Source organism: Camelus ferus, chromosome 10, assembly GCF_009834535.1.
Source record: "Camelus ferus isolate YT-003-E chromosome 10, BCGSAC_Cfer_1.0, whole genome shotgun sequence".
NCBI classification, from domain to species: domain Eukaryota; kingdom Metazoa; phylum Chordata; class Mammalia; order Artiodactyla; family Camelidae; genus Camelus; species Camelus ferus.
Window position 1 is genome coordinate 43,292,885 of NC_045705.1, and position 18,977 is coordinate 43,311,861.

At 43.2% G+C, this 18,977-nt stretch overlaps 1 protein-coding gene and 1 long non-coding RNA gene across 5 annotated transcripts in view; one reads left to right on the forward strand and one right to left on the reverse strand.

Moving 5' to 3' along the window:
• LOC116666415 overlaps positions 1 to 2,349 on the forward strand; it is a 101,025-nt gene extending 98,676 nt beyond the window's left edge. Inside the window, exon 4 of the long non-coding RNA XR_004323253.1 lies at positions 1,954 to 2,349. This is a non-coding gene — a long non-coding RNA (uncharacterized LOC116666415). The remainder of the gene's footprint in view (positions 1 to 1,953) is intronic.
• NELL1 (neural EGFL like 1) overlaps positions 1 to 18,977 on the reverse strand; it is a 748,929-nt gene that overhangs the window by 55,575 nt on the left and 674,377 nt on the right. For 3 of the 4 annotated variants that reach the window (XM_032488857.1, XM_032488860.1, XM_032488859.1), the window contains one exon: positions 9,451 to 9,591. The exons of the other annotated variant lie outside the window; for it this stretch is intronic. In XM_032488857.1, coding sequence (XP_032344748.1) covers positions 9,451 to 9,591 — 141 coding nt within the window. The remainder of the gene's footprint in view (positions 1 to 9,450; positions 9,592 to 18,977) is intronic. 4 annotated transcript variants of the gene reach the window in all.

Below are 18,977 nucleotides of genomic sequence, written 5' to 3' on the forward strand. Positions count from 1 at the left end.
TGCATATTAATTTTTGCCCTCAACCTGGCGTTTTAGAGTCTGCACGGGGTGAATTTTCCACCTCCTTCACATCACCTAGCTCAGTGCTAAGACCACCACAGGCTGGTTTTCGTGGCTGTAATAATTACAACAGTATCACAGTCCTCGTGAACAACAGTGCTCCAGCTTTCCTCCTCCTCCTCAGCTCCCCAGTGATCTCTGCTTGGCTTAGAACTGAGGTCCCCCAGCTCCCCATCCACAGTGCACTGCTCAAGGCGTGGCTCCACGTTGTTCTATCTGCCCCACGGCTGGTCACAGATCCCACGAGGAAGGTGTTTAAACAATAGGAAAATTGGACCCGAAAAGATACTAACCAGGGCCAGGGTGGCTTAGAGGACAGATCCTGCAGTTAGTTTGAAGTCCTGTTACAACAACTGCCTGGAATGGCCGGTTTTAGCTTGAGTTGAAGTGGATCGCAGCACACAGGCCTGTTGTGTTAGTCCAGACAGGCTGGGGGTGGCCAGTGAGACCTGGGTTCATGCTTGTGTTTAGTGCGATGAACACTCTTCTGACATTATGTTGTGAAATTGGTTTTTTTTGGCCCCAAACTGAAGCCATTTGCCTTCCTTGAGAAGTTCCCAAAATACACGTGATTTATCCTGCAGCTAAACAGCTCCAGGCTTACGTACGTACGGCTGGACTTGAAGGGGAGGTCGCAGAGGCTCTGACGGGACACATTTCTCACCTGATTTAACGTTTGCAACGGTGTACTGACAGCCACTGTCAGGCCCTTTCTGGGGGGCCCAGAACATCACCTCCATTACATGATGGAAAACGCTACCCTCTCCATCCTGTGTCCTGACTCTACCCATCCTTTCCCATATCCATTCCGTTCCCAGGTGGTATCTGTCCCTGGTCTCTCTGTCCATTTGAACATGGCAATTTTGTGCCATGCACTGAGGTCCTCTGAGTCCCCAAACGACACCCTCACGGACTTCACACTATTGTTAGTTAAATGCATAAAGCTATGTAAACAGATCCACGGTCAAGCCTTTGGAAAGTCTCTTAAATAATAGATAATTTATTACTTGGCTGACAACCAAACCTAAAATTCTTTGACAACAAATACCCATTTTGAAGTTAATGAGACTTCATTAAATATTATCAAGGAAGGCTGGGGTACAAGGGCTGTTTCGCTGAAAATACTTTATGCACGGGCGGCTTTTATTGTTTGGCAAAGAGAGAAAATCCAATGAGTGTTCCAAGATGGGGCTCTTCCAAGATGCCTCTGTCTCTTCAACTTTGTTAGCCTGAAATACTCTGGCCCCCAAGGATGCCTTCACCACCTGACGTAGCTCTGCTCTAGCACAGAGTAAAAGCACACTTTAGCCTTTATTCTTAAAGACATTTTACGCAAGCTCCTTTCAGACTAGAACAATTCATGTAACTCATGCTTCCCTCTTCTCTCTGCCTGCCAGGATATTCCTAAGTGTCTTTGTTAGCTCTCGTGGTTATTATTTCTTGCTTACTTTTCAAATCTTCTTATTTTAATAGCTCTATTGAATGTGTGTTCTTTGTATGTACTAATTACTTTTAAGAGGCAAGGAATAAAATAATGGATGAAAGAACACATATCATGGGTTAAAAACCTACTTACCACCGTTTCTCATCCTCTTTATGTCTCACCTTTTCCTGTCCTTTTCTACTCTGGATTCTCACCATCAAAAATGCAGAGAAGGCAATGAATGAGGTCAGTGGCGAGCCAGGCGACACTACTGTCAAGGCTAAGGTTCCGTCAGATTAACTGCCAAGAACTTGCCACTTGGCATCCTGTCCCTGGTCTCCCAGCAGGCCCCAGACACAGCCCCTGAGTCCCTGGGATAAAACAATTCCCCAGTGCTCCTGACTCAGACAGAACACAGCAACTCTCTGGGTCACAACCATATCCTCTCTTTCTCTCTCTGCCTGTCTCAGCGACTGACCTCCGGCTGTCCTGCTTAACGTCTCCTCTCGCCATGGGCTCCTCACAGGTCGCCGCCCTTCCAGACAGCTTTCCACTGTCAACACACTGTTCAGGATCAAACACACCTGGAGCAGGGCCTCTGTGTGCCATTTACGGACTGGAATTTGGGAAAAGTCATCTTAGCCCGTGGGACCCTTTCCCCCTCATCTTTCAAATGGTGCCAGCAGAAGGCTTCCCTCCTGCGGTAGCTGGGAGAACCAAATTAGGGAAATGCACGGAATTCCCTGGCCCAGTGACCGGCCCGGGATGCAGCTGTTCCGTTCATGAGAATGACTCACGTCTACTGAGCACTTAAAACGCAAGTGCTGGATGTTTGTTTTCCCTAGATGCGCGTATCGAATCCTCACAATTACTCCACAGAACTTCTGAGGCTGGCCCTTTCGTAAACCGCTTGGTGCCTGGCACAAGGTAAGTGCTTAATAAATGTTGGCTCTTAACTGGTATCACGAATGCTGTCTTTCTTTGAGAGATGAGAGAGTTCGGTGAAGGCAAGTTACATGCTGACTATTATCATCCACTACCTGCTAGGATACTGGCATAGAAGGACACTGACATCACACAGAACTCCAGCAGCAAGTGTTACTCTACTCATCGTATGCTAAGGAAACAAAGGTTTAGAGAGGTTAAAGGGTTTGCCAAATGTGGCTCATTGAAAAGTGCCAGGTTTCATCCAGCAATCCCACTCCCAGGCATATATGCAGAAGGAACTTTAATTTGAAAAGATCCTGCACCCCACTGTCCATAGCAGCACTATTTACAATAGTCAAGACATGGAAACAGCCTAAATGTCCATTGACAGATGACTGGAGAAAGAAGATGTGGTATATTTATATGATGGAATGCTACTCAGCCATAAAAAAAGAATAAAATAATAGCCATTTGCAGCAACATGGATGGACCTGGAGATCATCATTCTAAATGAAGTAAGCCAGAAAAAGAAATACCATATGATATTGCTCATTTGTGGAATCTAAAACAAAGAGAAAAAGAGGACACTGATGAACTCTTCTACAAAACAGAAACAGACTCACAGACATAGTAAACAATCCTTAAACTGGTTACTAGGGGGAAAGAGGAGGGAAGGGATAAATTTGGGAGTTTGCGGTTTGCACATGTTAGCCACTATATATAAAAATAAATTTAAAAAATGAGTGTCTTATGTATAGTACAGAAGAATTACATTCAATATCTTGTAATAACCTTTAATGAAAAAATATGAAAATGAATATATGTATTTACATGCATGACTGGGACACTGCTGTACACCAGAAACTAACACATTGTAATTGACTGTACTTCAATAAAAGAAAATTAAATAAAAAAGAAAGAAAGTGGCCAAGTTGGGAATTGAATCCAAGACTACATGTACTTGGAACCTGCCTCTCCCGTCTCACACTGTTACCTGCTAAGGCTTCATAATCCTCCCCACCTCAGTGAGTCAATCACAGTGGCACCTCCATCTTCTGTCCTGTTTTACCTCCACGCCTATGGGAATGAGGCACCGGACAATGACAGCAGAACCCAGATCATTCTTAGACCATTTCCATCCGCCCCGGAACATCAATCAACGAACAGTGAAGTCTCCTTCCCAAGGGATTCCAGTGGAACCTTTCCTGGTTGTTTTAAGTTGCTTTGCATGTTAATGTCAGTGGTGGCAGCTGCTCTGACAAGTAAATCCTCACTGAGCTGTGACACTGACCAGAGAGCAGAGAGCAGACGCCAGAGTCTGGGAACCTGCTTCACACAAACAAGTCCTGGGGTGGAGGCCGTAATGGGGGGCCGAGAGGTGCCACGTCCGTAAGCGTGGCTGCGTGCTGTCCTTCAGTCTGTCTTCATCCACAGAAGCGATTTTACTGGGATTTGAAAAGGTTGTTCGGTAACAGCCACAGCAAACATGCATGACCAATACGACTGGATTTGAGACAAATCTATGAAAGATACCGAAAGACCCCAACTGCCCTGCAGACTATAAAGAGCTGACGAAGACAACGATGAGTCCGGTAAGCCCCACGAGACAGGTGCGAACCCGTGTAAGAGGGAGGCACTTATTAGAGGCACATGACAGGGGGTCCCTATGTTAACTGAGTATTCTTTCTAATCACTTGTGGACTTTTTAAAAAAGGACCTCCATCTATCCCATAAGGGATTCAAGTGGATCAGAATCTCCAGGAGGTGATGCCCCCTCGTAAGTATTGTTTTAAGAGCTACTGGGATGAACTGAAGGTGATGGACATTGGGAATCACTGGTTTAGGGGGTCAAGCTTCACCAGGAATTTGACGAGTGGAAATGGGGACAGAGGGAGGACCCGGGAACAGCATACACTCAGCAGAGCAGAGGGGAGAGAGCAGGGTTCGGAGAGAGTGGAAGGAATATTTGAGTAGGCTTGAGGATTCGTGTGGAGGCTGAGAGGGAGCAGGGGAAAATAAAAATTCAAAGGCAAAAGCAAGATCATGGGGACAGATGGACATCCAAGGGAGTTTGAATTTCATTTTCAAAATATGTAAAATACTGCTCTTGGTACATGCCATTGTCAATTATATGTTAGTTCTTATTTCTAAACGATCCGGATAACTATGCCTAAATTAAAAAAAAAAAAAAAAAGCAGCTGCTCACAACTTGTGTGTTAAAACTGAGTATCACTGACTCCCACCACTGCATCCAAACAGAGTGCACTGGACCCCACAGTGAAAAAGCATCACTGTTACCTTCTTCTACAAATCACAGCTGGCAAATCTGTGTGTGCCCATCTCTCCTGGAATTATAAAGACACACAAGCAAATGAGAGAGAGAGAGAGAGAGAGAGAAAGGGACTCTGATAAACTCCTCAAGAAGGGTGAGTCTGTCTGTCTGTGCAATACCTTGATGAGCCATTTCTTCAACCGTATGATCTCCTTGAGGAGAAAGAGGTGGCAGGGAACGCGGCGCGGGTGCTGCTGTGTATGGTGCTGGTAACACTCCGTGCTTACAGTAACTGATGCTATCAGTAGAGCAGGTGTTACCCTCATCTCACAAAAAAATGGCACAGATGACATGTGACTGTTCCTCTAAAAGCCTCCAAGTGCTCCATTTTAGATTCCAACATATGCCACTCCTGCTACCGTCTGGGGAAGAGAGCGTAGCTGAGTGCATTCTGCTAGAACACTTAAAACATTTTTTTTAAAAGATTGTTTTAGATACTGTTTCTTTAAGTGTAAGCATTTGTAGCTGATGATATTTCAGGCTTACTTTATGTGCTAATTTTCAGTGCCATTAAGAAATGTTGTTATGATTCAGAATATTTTCAGGTTATAAATCTCTCAAGAACAGAGATCTCATCTTCTTCATACCCATACTCCCAGGAAGCTTAACACAGGATTGGTGTGATGGTTGTTCTTAATAAATACCTTTTTCTGAAACAGAAGACTCACATGATTCTGTGATACTTAACAACCTATGTCACTCGCCACAATCTACACAACTAGTTGTGTCAAACCAAATAGAAAATAAATTTAACCTGATACAGTTTTGATGACCTGTTCCTTCAGTCATTTGACAGATATATTAAATGCCTACTCTAGATCTATATTCTGTATATACAGTGAAAAGTGAGGACTGTGGTGACACACAGACAAGGTCTCTGCCCTCAAAGAATTTGTAAACTTGTGGCAGGAAACAGTTACACACACGTGTGTGCACAATAAACTGGAGAACAAGAAATGCTATAGAAGATATAAAAGTGATATAATGAAGCAACTACTTCAGATAAAATGGTGAGGGAGAGTCTCCAAAAAGTGACATTTGAGCTGAGAATTAAATTTAAAAAAAAAAGAAGTCTACAAATTATAATGCTGGAGAGGGTGCAGATAAAAGAGAACCCTCCTACACTGTTGGTGGGAATGTAGTTTGGTGCAGCCACTATGGAAAACAGTATGGAGATTCTTTAGAAAAACTAAAAGCAGACTTACTATATGATGCAGTTATCCCACTCCTGGGCATATATCCAGAGGAAACTCTAATATGAAAAGGTGCATGCACCCCAATGTTCACAGCAGCACTATTTACAATAGCCAAGACATGGGAGCAACCCAAGTGCCAATCAACAGACAACCAGCTTAAGAAGATGGGAGATACATATGTACGTATATATATATATATACACATATATATACGTGTATGTACACGCATATAATATATAATAGAATAGAATATTATAATAATAGACTATTACTCAACCATAAAAAAGAATGAAATATTGCCATTTGCTGCAACATGGATGGACTTAAAAAATAGTATGCTTAGTGAAATAAGTCAGAAAGAAAAAGACAAATGCTACGTGATGTCACTTACATGTGGAATCTAAAAAAAGAGAACACAAATGAATCCATATGCAAAACAGAAACAGACTCACAGACACAGAAGATAAACTGATGGTCACCAGAGGGGAGGGGGAGGTGGAGAGGGACAGACTAGGAGGATGCGATTAACAGATACAAACTACTGTATGTAAAATAGATAATAAGGATTTATTGCATAACACAGGGAATTATACCCAATATCATGTAACAACCTATAATGGAATGTAGTCTGCAAAGATTAAAAAAAAAAACAAAAACGAGTCACTATGCTGTACGAATACAACATCGTAAATCAACTTTACTTCAATTAAAAAAGGAGAAGATAACCATGCAAGAAGACAGGTGCTGAGTGTTCCCCACTGAGAGAACAGCAAAGGCCCTGAAACTGGGTGGGTTCACTGTCATGGTCAAAGCATGAAAAAGGTCAGAAAAGCTAATATCCATAGGAGATGAGTCCAGTAAGTGGGCACGGACAATTCCACCCAAAGCACGAAGGCCATGCAAAGAAGTTAGAAGTGTATTCTACATCCAGTGGGAAGGCATTAGAACAAGAAACCAGAAAGTGGTATTTTTACATCTGTTTCATCCAGAAATATTCTGAACAAAAAATGCTCCCAACTACCAAAGAAAAATTAAATGATGGTCAGATTTCTGTTCCTCGTAAGACCCATTTACAAAGCTATTTTTAAAAGTGTGGAAATAAAAGGAAATTCAGATGAACAATTATCCAAATTTAAAATGTCACTGATAAAAACAACTCTCGCTCCTTGCTGAGGTGTCCAGTACCCCGACATTCTCCCATTCAGAGCAGGGCTCAGGACCGGGATGAAGGAAGTGCATCCCCAGGGGGCGGTGAAGGCTCGGTTCCCCCGGGCACCCCACTCAGCACGGCAGAGAGAGATCAGCAGGTGAGCAGGCCGTGACATCCGTCGTCCTAACAGCGACATGCACGACAGGGACGGGGCACCACTGATAATTACGTCAGAACGACCGGCATAAACGGGGGCGGCCCCTGGCATCTGGAACGCAGAGTCACCCTTGACCTAGGCTTGAGTCTCAACTTGTACCATACCAGCTGTGTGGCCTGCGGCCAGGTGTGACCCTTTCCGAGACTGCTTTTCTTGATTGGGCACAGGAAGTGGTTGCATCTTCTCATTCATTGACCGATCACCAACTATCAAAGGGTCTCGCTGGAGAGACAGAAGAATGGTCCATTTCATCCTCACAGTCTAGTCACAGAATAAACTGAATGGCGGCATAGCAAGTGAAGTCACAGGGACAAACACCAGGGTGAAATCTCTAGAGTTAACCGAGCAGAGGAGTGAGAACCCCCACGAAGACAACAAGAAGTGCTTCACGAGGGCCTGGTGAAGCCTGGGCTGAAGTTAGTAAAATAAACAGAAATTCACATTTAAATCAACACGACTGAGGGAAAGAGAGGGTCATCTTGGACTCAGGGCTCTGCTGCGGTCCAGCCAGAGGGGCGGCATGTGCAGAGGCACAGAGCGTGCGGCACGGTGGCGGGTCCAGGCCGTTATCACATATCAACTAGGTGACCTCTAAGGTCTTTAACGCACACAAAAAAATGCTAAGACTTCCCTATTTATTGATGTCAAATACAGTTATTAAAAACGAATTCTTATTAGCCCCCAAATGTAATAACACACGTCAATATTCTATCTCCAGCAGCAGCAGCCATGTGACCCATTCCTAGTCCCACGTCACCCGTTTACTCCGAGCTGCACACACACAGCAGTTCCTGGCTGTGTTTAAAGGAAGCATATGAAGACCCAGCATAAAGGCTTGCTTCTCCCCAGGGTTGCACATCACTGATTTAAGAATAAAAGAAACAGGGACAGAATACGGGGCAGAGGGCTGAATATGCGGGAACATCTAAGATAACACCAACACTTACTGAACATTCAATAGGTATTAATTCCACTTGCATCTTACAGATTAGATAACCGAGGCACAGCCTAGAGAAGACCTTGCCCAAGGTAACCTACTGAGCAGAGGCAGAGCTGGGATGTGTCTGCAGGGAGGCTGACTCGAGGGTCCCTGCCTTTAACAATTACCCCACCTGCCTCTCAACAGTGATGCCAACATTGCAGTGGCCAGTTCTGCTGTGTCTACTCTGCCCTATTTTATCTTTGTCCCAGAGCAATCTCAGGGGAGAAGTAAAAACACAGACTGACTCTCAGCAGCAACCTTTGGACAAAATAAAAATTAAAAAAGATATGCAGTGAGCAAAGACGATGAATTTTCAAAATCAAATTCCCATTTTCTACTTCAGCATCTGAACTGTGAGAATCTGCAGTCAGAACGCTTGCCCTCTGGGTCTGTCCAAGTCAGCATTAAGAATTCAGCCAAGTCCACCAGACATGAAGTAACTGGATTGGGCCAAGGTTCTCATAGAAACAGTTACATTTTTGATCACTTGTTTGGATTCCATGAAAGGTATAAGGTCTTAAAGGTGAAGAGCTCCATCTGTTAACTTCCTCTGTTCAGCCGTTAACAAACCACAAGCCGAAACGTGATTAAAGGAGACCTTGCAAAGATAATGGCAGTTTTAATAGCAACAATAATAAGGTTAATTTGACTCTATCCTATTTGTGCATCAATTCAAGTTTATAACCTTTAAATATATGGTATCCAATTTAAACCTAATAATACATGTGTATTATTAGCCACATAAAAATGTATTAACAGATGAAGGCTCGGAGAAGTGCGCTGACTTTTGTAGTTCAAGAGTTGAGATTTAAACTGAACGTCTAAGTCCAGCAATATTTCCTCTTCTCCCACAGCTGCATCTTACACTGTTAGAAATTCCAGTAAGCCATCATGCTTTGCTTCAGAAAGAACTAAACACCACAGCCTACAGATGCAGGCTTTGTCCTCCGACTGCCCCAGCTTCTGTATAATCGTTCTAAAACCCAACACCTCACAATCCCTGGCCTGATCCCTGAGTTGTAGAGGGAGGAAGTTTGTACACTGATGAGTTTAACAAGTGAGGGGGTCACATTTTAACACCAGGAGCTGAATAGACTAGCGAAGCAGGCTGCCCCTCATGCAAAAGTCCAGATGGATGGAGGGCATGGCTGAAAGCTGCTTACCAACACAGGACTCCCCGGACAGTGAGTAGGTCCCATCGTCATGGAAACCGCTTCTGCACTCACAGTGGTACCACCCTGGCAGGTTAACGCAGCGGGAATGGTTGTGGCACTCAACGAGCCCCTCTGTACATTCATCAACATCTGCCTCAGAGAAAAACACAAGCCCACCAGGACATTAATTTCTCTTGACACGAACCTTTCAGTAAACACCTAAAACAGGCTCATGTCAACATATCAATTACAACTGGTCAGTCACCTCGAAGGAGAGTTATAGGAAGAGCCAAATTCCTTTTTTTTTTTTTCGCCAGAATCTAAGCAAAATGAAACCTTCATTTGGGGGAATGTTTCTTGTAGATTGAATGATAAGTCAGAGCTGACGGTCGTGGAGGCATTCTGAACTGCAAAGGCTGTTTTCGTTCCTAAATCACCAGAAACTAACTCGAAGGTATTTGGCACGGTTTTGTTATTCAGTGTATATGACTCTTCTCTGATTCAATGATTCCAAAATAGTCATTCCAGATACTATTTGGCATTCTTTGAAAATAACCGTGAACCAGTAAGTTACTGAAACTCTAGGTTAAACAGTGTTAAACTAATGTTTCTTTTTCAGATTTCAGTCTCAGAGACTTATCCTAACATGCCCTGCACAACTTAGACAGGAGAATCAAAATATGCGCTGTTCCCCAAATTGACTTGGCTGAGGGATGCTTTTTCTTTGGATAATACCTTGTGAAACTAATGTTTAGGAATCACTGTTCTAATTCTTTTAAAACTGCTGATTCACTTAAGGACTTGATTTATGATAGGCAATCAGAGCTCGCCATTCATCGCTCATTTGTGATGAAAGGCAGTCTTCTAGGCTTTATTTGCTCTAGAATCTGGCTTCTCGGAATCAGCAAGTGCCTGGCTCATGCACGGATTCTGTCGCCCAGAGGCTGGCCTCTGAGCTGAAGGAAGGTGATGTGACTACAGACAGATGAGCTGTCCATGGTCGTGCCAGGGTCGGCGCACCTCACAGCATCTCTCTGCGGAATTATTTCTTGGACTAGAGCCACGGCTAGCTGGGAATCTTCCCCTAGTCCTCCTGGAAATTAACATCGGCAGCCTGATCTGAATAGAAATTTAACTAATACTCGGATATCACACATAATGGATAAAACGCACTTGGGAGTCACGTTCAGCAGCGCCCTGGAGTAGGTGTCGACCCAGGGGCCATCAGCTCCCAGTGGTTCTGACACCTTGACAAGTCCTGAGTGTGCACAGGGCTGTGGATGTGGTTTGAAACCCGCCACTCTCATCTCATGACATTCCAGCCAAGCAGAGAGGAAAGGGGTAGCTCTTTATTCTGGGCAACTCCCTCTTGGCCTTTTCCTACCAACTGCCGTCTTCTTCCTCTCCGACTGTGTCATTCAGTTCACACAGTCCTCAGACATGTAGCATCTCTTGGGTTTCTAAATGCCATCAGCCCCCAGGACCCAGTGCTTCTAGGCCCCCTTCAGCTACTGCAGACAGGTTGTGAGTGCCTTTATTAAACATCTTCAAAAATACATTTGACAAGTTACGTTGTCACTTCTAAAATTTTACAGGTATGTCATTCAGTGGGACACACCTTGGGTCACTAAAACTTTCAAAAATTGAAAGAGAGATGTGACTTGAGGCCGTGTCTCACAGAGGGGAAGGACTGGCCCTAAGTGATGAAGTCAGTTTGGTTATTTCTGGATACAGGTCACCAAGAGGAACAGACATAGAAGACTGAAATTTCAGAGATAACTTCTCTACGTGGGCCTGAAAGATAAGTCTCTATAATGGAGCAGCCACAAATTCTGGCTCTGAAATTTATTTCCAAAGCTCCCAGAACGGCAGTCATGATCCCCACAGACCCCACTGATTCTAGATTAGCGACAATACTTAGGTAATAACCACCTAGCCAGAGCGAGTGTTTCAGGAAACCAGGAAACACAACAGCAAAAGCTTCTCAAAGAGCCAGTCCGATTTCCTGGCTGGCCTGGAGCGGAGCGGGTCGCATTTACACCTGTGGTCCTTTTCACTCTCAAAACCATCTCAGTTTGGAGGATACATTATACAAATAATTCCTCCAGCTCTCAATTCAAAGGGCAGTTTCTAGAAGGAGCAGGAGTGGTGACTGATGTGCAAATATATATTTTTTCAATTCACAGATTTTTTTTTTATTCCCCAAATGAAATAAGAGACAGTGAAAGCTTCCATGATCCAGCAGGACAGACGTTATCTGTGTAGCACGGGGGCTCTTATAGGAGTGGAGACAGCCAGACAATTGTACATCCCCAGTTGCCCCAGAGACACAAGGGAATCCCTGGCTTGTACTGAAAATGAGAGAAGTAGTGGGTCTTTGCCTCAGTGGATCCCTTGCCTGGGAGCCACACCGCCCACAGTAGATTCCAGGGACATCCTGGGAATAACCAGGGCTCACGCTACATTGGCACCTGGAAACAAGGCTGTGTATTTCTGCTTGGTGGGCCAGGTCTATATCTGAAGGCAGAATTTTCATTTTCTATGCAGCAGGCTGCACTTGAGAGGTGCTCATGTTTTCATCATGTTCAGAAAACCAGCCATTTCTTCTGCAGTCACGGTAGTATTAACAGCAACCACCACAAACCCAAATACAGAAAATCCGTGGAGGCTTTTCTGCAATACTATGGGGACTTTAAAAATTATAAATGGGTTGTGGCTGCCTGTGTCCTAAGAGATTTGCTTCTCCCGGTCAGCACTTGCTACAGGCAAACAGACAAGACAGATGCTCTGGGAACAGGGTCTCTGTGAGTTCACTATGGAATCCGGCTCCCTGTCTCAAGGAATTCTGATAAATCACAGTGACCCCAGCTGCATCACACAGTTGTCAGTCATTCCAAAGGAAAGAGACAAACCAAAAAAAGAAAAAAGAAAAAATTTGTCCTTCCTATAACAAATCTTAGGATTTCTGCTTAAATCTTGGTTTAATCCAGCTCAGACCTGGAAATGCGGCAGAGGAAACAAGAGATGCTGGGGGATTCCTCAGAGCGGATTCTGCAGCATTCCTTCCCGTATCCTCAGTGCCAAATGTCTGCTACACAGTAATTCACACGGTAGCCCAGGCCCCTCAGCTAACAGATGGTGAGACCAGGTTCAGAACTAGTTAGAACCTGCATTTGTCAGTCTTCTATCACATCATGTCATTTACGGATGGGGAAGGGAAGATTTACACAAAGATACCACATTCATTCAATTCTCTAAATATTTGCTGAGCTGAAAATATTCATCAAGGATGATATTTGTGTTGTGGCAGATGCCAAAGTAAAGACAACACAATGTCTAAAATCCAGGACCTCTAAATCCAGGAGAAAAGATACGCAGTACACACCCAGTCCTTCAACCCCCAACTCTCCAGACATACAGGTCCTCCCTCCCTGGTGACTCAGTCTACACACACAAATCCATTTAATTTTATCTTATCTTTTCTCTCTCAGATTTGCAGTATTTCCTTTTTGTATCCATCACTCAAATGCAGACTTCCCAACAATAGAGACATCATAGGTTCACATTTTTTTGTGATAATGAATGAGTCTCTAGCAATCTGAAGGTGTTCAATAAAAGTTTGTGGGAATGAAAAAAAAAATAAAATAATGCCATTTGCAGCAATATGAATGGACCTGGAGATCATCATTCTAAGTGAAATAAGCCAGAAGGAGAAAGAAACATATCATATGATCACTCATATGTGGAACTAAAAAAATAAAATAAAATAAAAAAAGAAAGAAAGAAAAAAGAGGACACTAATAAACTCATCTACAAAACAGAAACAGACTCACAGGGATAGTAAACAATTTTATGATTACCGAGAGAAAGGGGGTGAGAAGGGATAAATTTAGGAGTTTGAGATTTGCAAATGTTAGCCACTATATATAAAAAAAGATTAAAAACAAATTTCTTCTGTATCTTGCAATAACCTTTAATGAAAAAGAAAATGAAAATGAACATACGTATGCATATGCATGACTGGGACATTGTCCTGTACACCAGAAATTGACACATTGTAACTGACTATACTTAAGTTAAAAAAAGAAGTTTGTGGGAATGAAAGGATGAACAAATAAATGACAATGGACTGAACATAAGGAATGAAAAAAAAAGTGCTGTACTAGAGAGTCAAAGCACAAGAGACCCTGCTGTTTGCACACCACAGAGAAACAGTGTCAATTCACAAAACTGAACATTCTGGGATTAGTTTCATCCTTACATGTCGTTTACCTCTAAAAGACACCGTGTCATTTTTGTTTAAGGCTTCGCGTCTAAGTCTAATCTTTAGAGATTTTAAGTCTGCACAACAGGCAACAGTAAGACACACAGTTGCCTTCAGTGAAGAACCCTACCTGTACCTTGAGTTTCTTATTCACAGTGAAAAGCAGATGAGGGCCTCGGGTATTATTTTATTTTTTTCTCCCTAGGATGTGTCCTAAGCAACACACTTAATCCCATTTGGAATACACAATGAATTTGTTATCAAAAGCCACTGGCAAACAAATCTTTGGATTCTTCAAGTTTCTTCCATTGAATGAAGTTCTTCCTTTATTGTATCTCTTCTGTCTCATATTTGCTATTTGAAAATCTACCAAATCAATAAAGTTGTGCCCAAAGTTGATTTTCAAGGAGATACTCTTTTATTTCCCATTAACTGGTTAAAGTTCACAGTGCAGTAGTGGCTCTGGTTGCAGCTTGATTACAGCTTTTCTAAGGATTTGAAAAGTGACAAGGCTGAGCCATGAGAAAAATTTTGCATGCTTTCGTTCATTCAACAAAAGTTTCCTGAGCACACTTGTATGAAGCTCTATTTCCCGCCCCCCGATGGTAGAGATGAAAAGATACAGTCCCCCGTATTCCAGACTCTTAAGAGTCTATCAGGGCGAGCGGAATGTAAACATACGACCATAGCTGAGAACATGGGCTTTGGACACAAACATGACTTCAAATTCCTGCTCACTGACACACTAATACAGTGTTTTGATTTTTCCAAATCTTTGTTTTCTTATCTGTAGATTTAGGATAATAAAATCAAACGTCATTGGACTGATGAACAAAAAAGACCCTTAAGCAAAATCTATTATGTATCTCCTATTGTATAGCATATTAACTTTGGGCTCTGTATAACTGCTCTAAAAACAGAAGACTGAAAAAAAATTAGTATTAACTGGTAGTCAGGACACTGGTTAGGACTGAGAGATGATTTTCAGATCTTTAAAAATGTTCGTTTGTATTTTGAGACAGTTGTCATATTATGAAACATTCAGGAAGAGAATCTATGACTCTGTGGTGTATACCCCATTAAAAACTGGATTCTCTCCTCCCCAAAAATGTGACACGAATTTAAGGAAGTGGAAGCAATACCCCCAAGTGCCAAAAGTAAACTCAACCCTGACTATTATCTAATATTTGCTGAGTGCCGGGATTATACTGAACACAGCAGGCATCGGAGTACTTGAGGGAAACGAAAAAGACACACGGAAAGGAGAGGCTCCGTGGCAGAAACGGGCCAGCTCTTCCCTGCCTTCTTCCTGGGCTCCCAAGGGGGCGCCCTCTGCACACCGCCTTTGCAGATGGGTGAGGTCACGTGACTGAAGCTAGCAAGAACTCCACGCCAATACGGCGCGCAGAAATGTCTCTATGGCCCTGCACGCTACTTCCACCTACCCCCTGGGGGCTCATGTCCAGAGAACCTCGGAAGCCACCAGCTGAAAACGGCAGAGCCCTTGTCTGCCCAGCCGCCTGCAGGACCAGCAGCGCGGCGCCCTCCCGCAGCCCTGAGCCCGCCCCGGGCTCCGTGTGCGCGGGGGCAGGCTTCCCTCTTCCCGAGCCCTTACGCAGTCCGGGCTGCTTTACTGCTCCAGCCAGCATTTCCTAACTGGATAGACACCTTTGCATTTTCAGGGGAAGGACTGTGCTCAGGTCAGACCCCATGCAGACACAATCTCTACAAACAAAAACAAAACCAAAAAAATAGGCAAACAAGAAAAAACCTCAGCATCAATCAAGACTGAGCAGGCAGTGAAAGGGGTAGTTTTATGCTGAAAACCAAGAGTCAAGATAATGCACAAGGAAGACAAAAACACGTGACTTTGTGGTCAGATACAGCTGAGTGTGTATCTTGCTCTGTGACTTCCTAACTCTAAGACTTCAAGCAGGTTATTTATCTTTTTTCAGCTTCAGGCTCCCTGGGTCTTAAAGGAGGCTGACATTACCATGTTCACAGTGCTGCTTTAAGGACCGAGTGAGATCGATATAAAACTACTCCACAGAGCTAGGCAGCCATTCATTAGGTCTGCAGTCATTAACATTCTCTGATGTCTAATCCCCACTTGGTCATGGAGGAGCCACATGTCCAGGCCAAGACAGTCCGAGCCACGGGCTCCCATCCCTTACGTGGGAAGTGAAGCCTTGTGCTGTGGCACACTTCAGTCCTCTTTCAGCTCTAACACCCCACAGGAAGGGCCATCTGGGCTTGGGGCTGACGTCTTCATCGGCTACTGATGGGCCGAAGAGTGCTACAAGGCTGAAGGGACCTCTCTGTACCCCTCAGTTTCTTCATTAGCCGAATTGCAATAACAAAAATTACACGCTCTGTCTGCCTCACAAACGAAGCTCCAGTAAGGTAGGAACAAGTTCCAGAAGTCGATTAACTGCTACACAAAATGTATGGAGACATCGTGATTACTGTTTCTTCTTTGCGAGTCCTGATCAGTGACTAGTTTTGGTCCATTAAACTGAAAGGCGCCTGCTGTTAACAACGCTGTCAGTGGCACTGGTGATACGTCTCTTCTCTGTCCCTTGTAGGTCTCTTTCTTTACTGACCTGACACAGGAGAATCAGCCTCTTTCTGGCTATACCCTTAACATTTTACCTCCACAGTTTTTCTTTCTGTTTGACTATTCTCTAAGCAAACCATTCCCAAATTCTTCTAGAAAGAACCTGTTTATTCCCACTTCAATTCTCTATGATCTGGAGGGTTTCTGACCTACATCTCTACAAATGGACCTGTAACAGAAGTTCATATACACATTTACTAATATCTGTGAATTAGCTAATCTCCGAGGGCTCCTTATTTCCAACTTATTCTACCCAAAACCTTACACACCACATACCTTTCTATATATCAATCTCATTTTCTTCCCCAATAGCTCTCACTCCGGACAATCAATGAATGAAAGGTCAAAGTTCTTCTACTGGCTTACAAAACCTCCCATGCTCTGCCTGCTCCCATCTTTCTCAATTCATCACTGTCCCTTTTGCTTACACCAGCCAGGACACCTACGCTGACTTCCCAGCTGCTCCTCAGACATATCAGTGCTCCATGCATGGCATACGTTGTCTGCATATGCTGTTCCTCTGTCTAGAATGCTCTCTCAGATATCTCCATGACTTAACTTCTCAACCTCCAAGTCTTTACTCGAATAGCCACCTTCTCAGCAAGCCTCTGTCTGGCCACTGCATCTAAAATTACACCCATACCGACTCACCCCAGCTCACATATTCCCTATCCTTTCTCTCACTATGTTTTTCTCCTTTCTACATATTGCCATTGAACAGACTTTATATTTTACATGTGTTTCTTACTTGTTTTCTGTCTTCTTCTCCTCACTAGAATGTGAGCCCCATCAGGTGATATGAGGACAGAACAGGACCTGGACCTTCATGGGCACAAAAAGGCTATTTGCTGGATGAAGGAAAGATAGAGGAAGGGAAGGAAGATGCACTGGAAATTCTTCCTTTGACATGATTTAAAAATCTGCTTTCATCTATTCTCCAGATCTGTTGGCCAACATCATACACCAGTCCCCTATCTTCTCAGAACTGAATGAGAGCAGTATCTCCTGGCTGGTCTGTCCCTCACTGCCCTCTCCAATTCATGGAGATGGGATGCTGACTCTTCCCCAACTAATTACTCAGAACATTTAAATTAGAGTAACACTAGCTGTTCTGGTATTCGATAGCTAATTAAGCTTGGGTAAGTCACTTTCCAACTCAATATATTAATTCTTTAATTTTTATAAAAGGCAAAGATTAAACTTCATCAGTGATTTTCAACCAGGGCTCAACAGAGTACTAGGTGTCCACGGAGGTTCTCATAGGCAGACCAGGTGAATCTCCAGGCAGACCCACCTGGACTGACCACTGAGCAGCTAAGCATTTCTGCAGGAATCTATTAAGGTCTCACTGCTATGCACATTGATAATTTAAAAAACAAAACAAAACACTGAACTAGATCATATTCCCAGTCTGAAATATCTATGATTCTGTGATTTTAATATATCTCGTTTCCCTACTAATTACAAATGATCTTTAGTGTAAAAACCTCCCACTAGGCATTCAAAGCATAAATAATCTGGCTTGACTTTGCTTACTGATTTGCTTCTATTTCTCAAAATTCTTCAGCACAAAACGTCGGCACACTCTGGCCTGGGTGCCTTAGCATCCCCGTATTCTGTGTGCAATTTCATCTCATGCTTCCCATCCTGCAAGTGATTGTTTTTTCAGTTAAAATCCAAGCACACATTTTAATCCCACACAAAAGGTCTTCTTTCTTCCTGCTGAATTCCTACAGTGTCGAACAGTTCTATTGTCTGAATTCCTACAGTGTTCTTTAACACGGTTCTGCCACCCTTTCTAACTTAGATGCATTCTATTTTAGAATATTCTGTGTTTCTTACTATAGCTTCTCTCTTTACCAAATAGAATTTTTGAACTTCTCCCTATTAATAATTCACTCTGCGTCAGGCCCTCTGACACGTGCTTTATATTCACTACTTCATTTGATCCTCAGAATGCCTCTGATATAATTTGAACTACCTTAAACAGAAACTGGGGGCTTAGATGTTTAAATCATATGCCTCTGGTAAAGCAGCTGGAGAGTGGCACAGGAGGATTTAAGCCAAGGTCTATTTGACTCCAGTGGACATACATTATAACACAACCTCCTGACTGTTTTGAAGGAAGAAGGACCTTCTCTTTTATCATCGCCTGTGGCTAAGCACCCTTTCAGGCCTAAGGCTGATCTGACTCATTGCTTGCAGCAGACATCCAGGTCAAAGAGCTGCGTGGAGATTTCAGCCAGGTGCTACCACAGAGGAGGCAGGAAATTGAGTTTAAGTCTAGCCAATTCAACTGCCTGCTAAAACAAAAACAAACACTCTTTAAAGGAAAAGTCTGCCTCTACTAAGTAAGAACATAACATCCAATACACAATACAAAAATTAGCGTAGATCTAAAGAAACAAGAAACTGTGACCATGCTAAAGAGAAAAAGCAGGTAATAGAAACCAACCCCACTCTTACCCAGATGTTGGATCTAGTAGACAGAACTCCAAAGAAACCACAAAAATATGTTCACGGATTGAAATAAAAAGATACTGAGTTGAAACATGAGTAGACTTCTAATCTTAACAAAGACTGAATCATAGGGACTGGAATTACCTTCCCACCTAAAATAACAAGGGAAAAACAAAGAATATGTATGAAAAAATA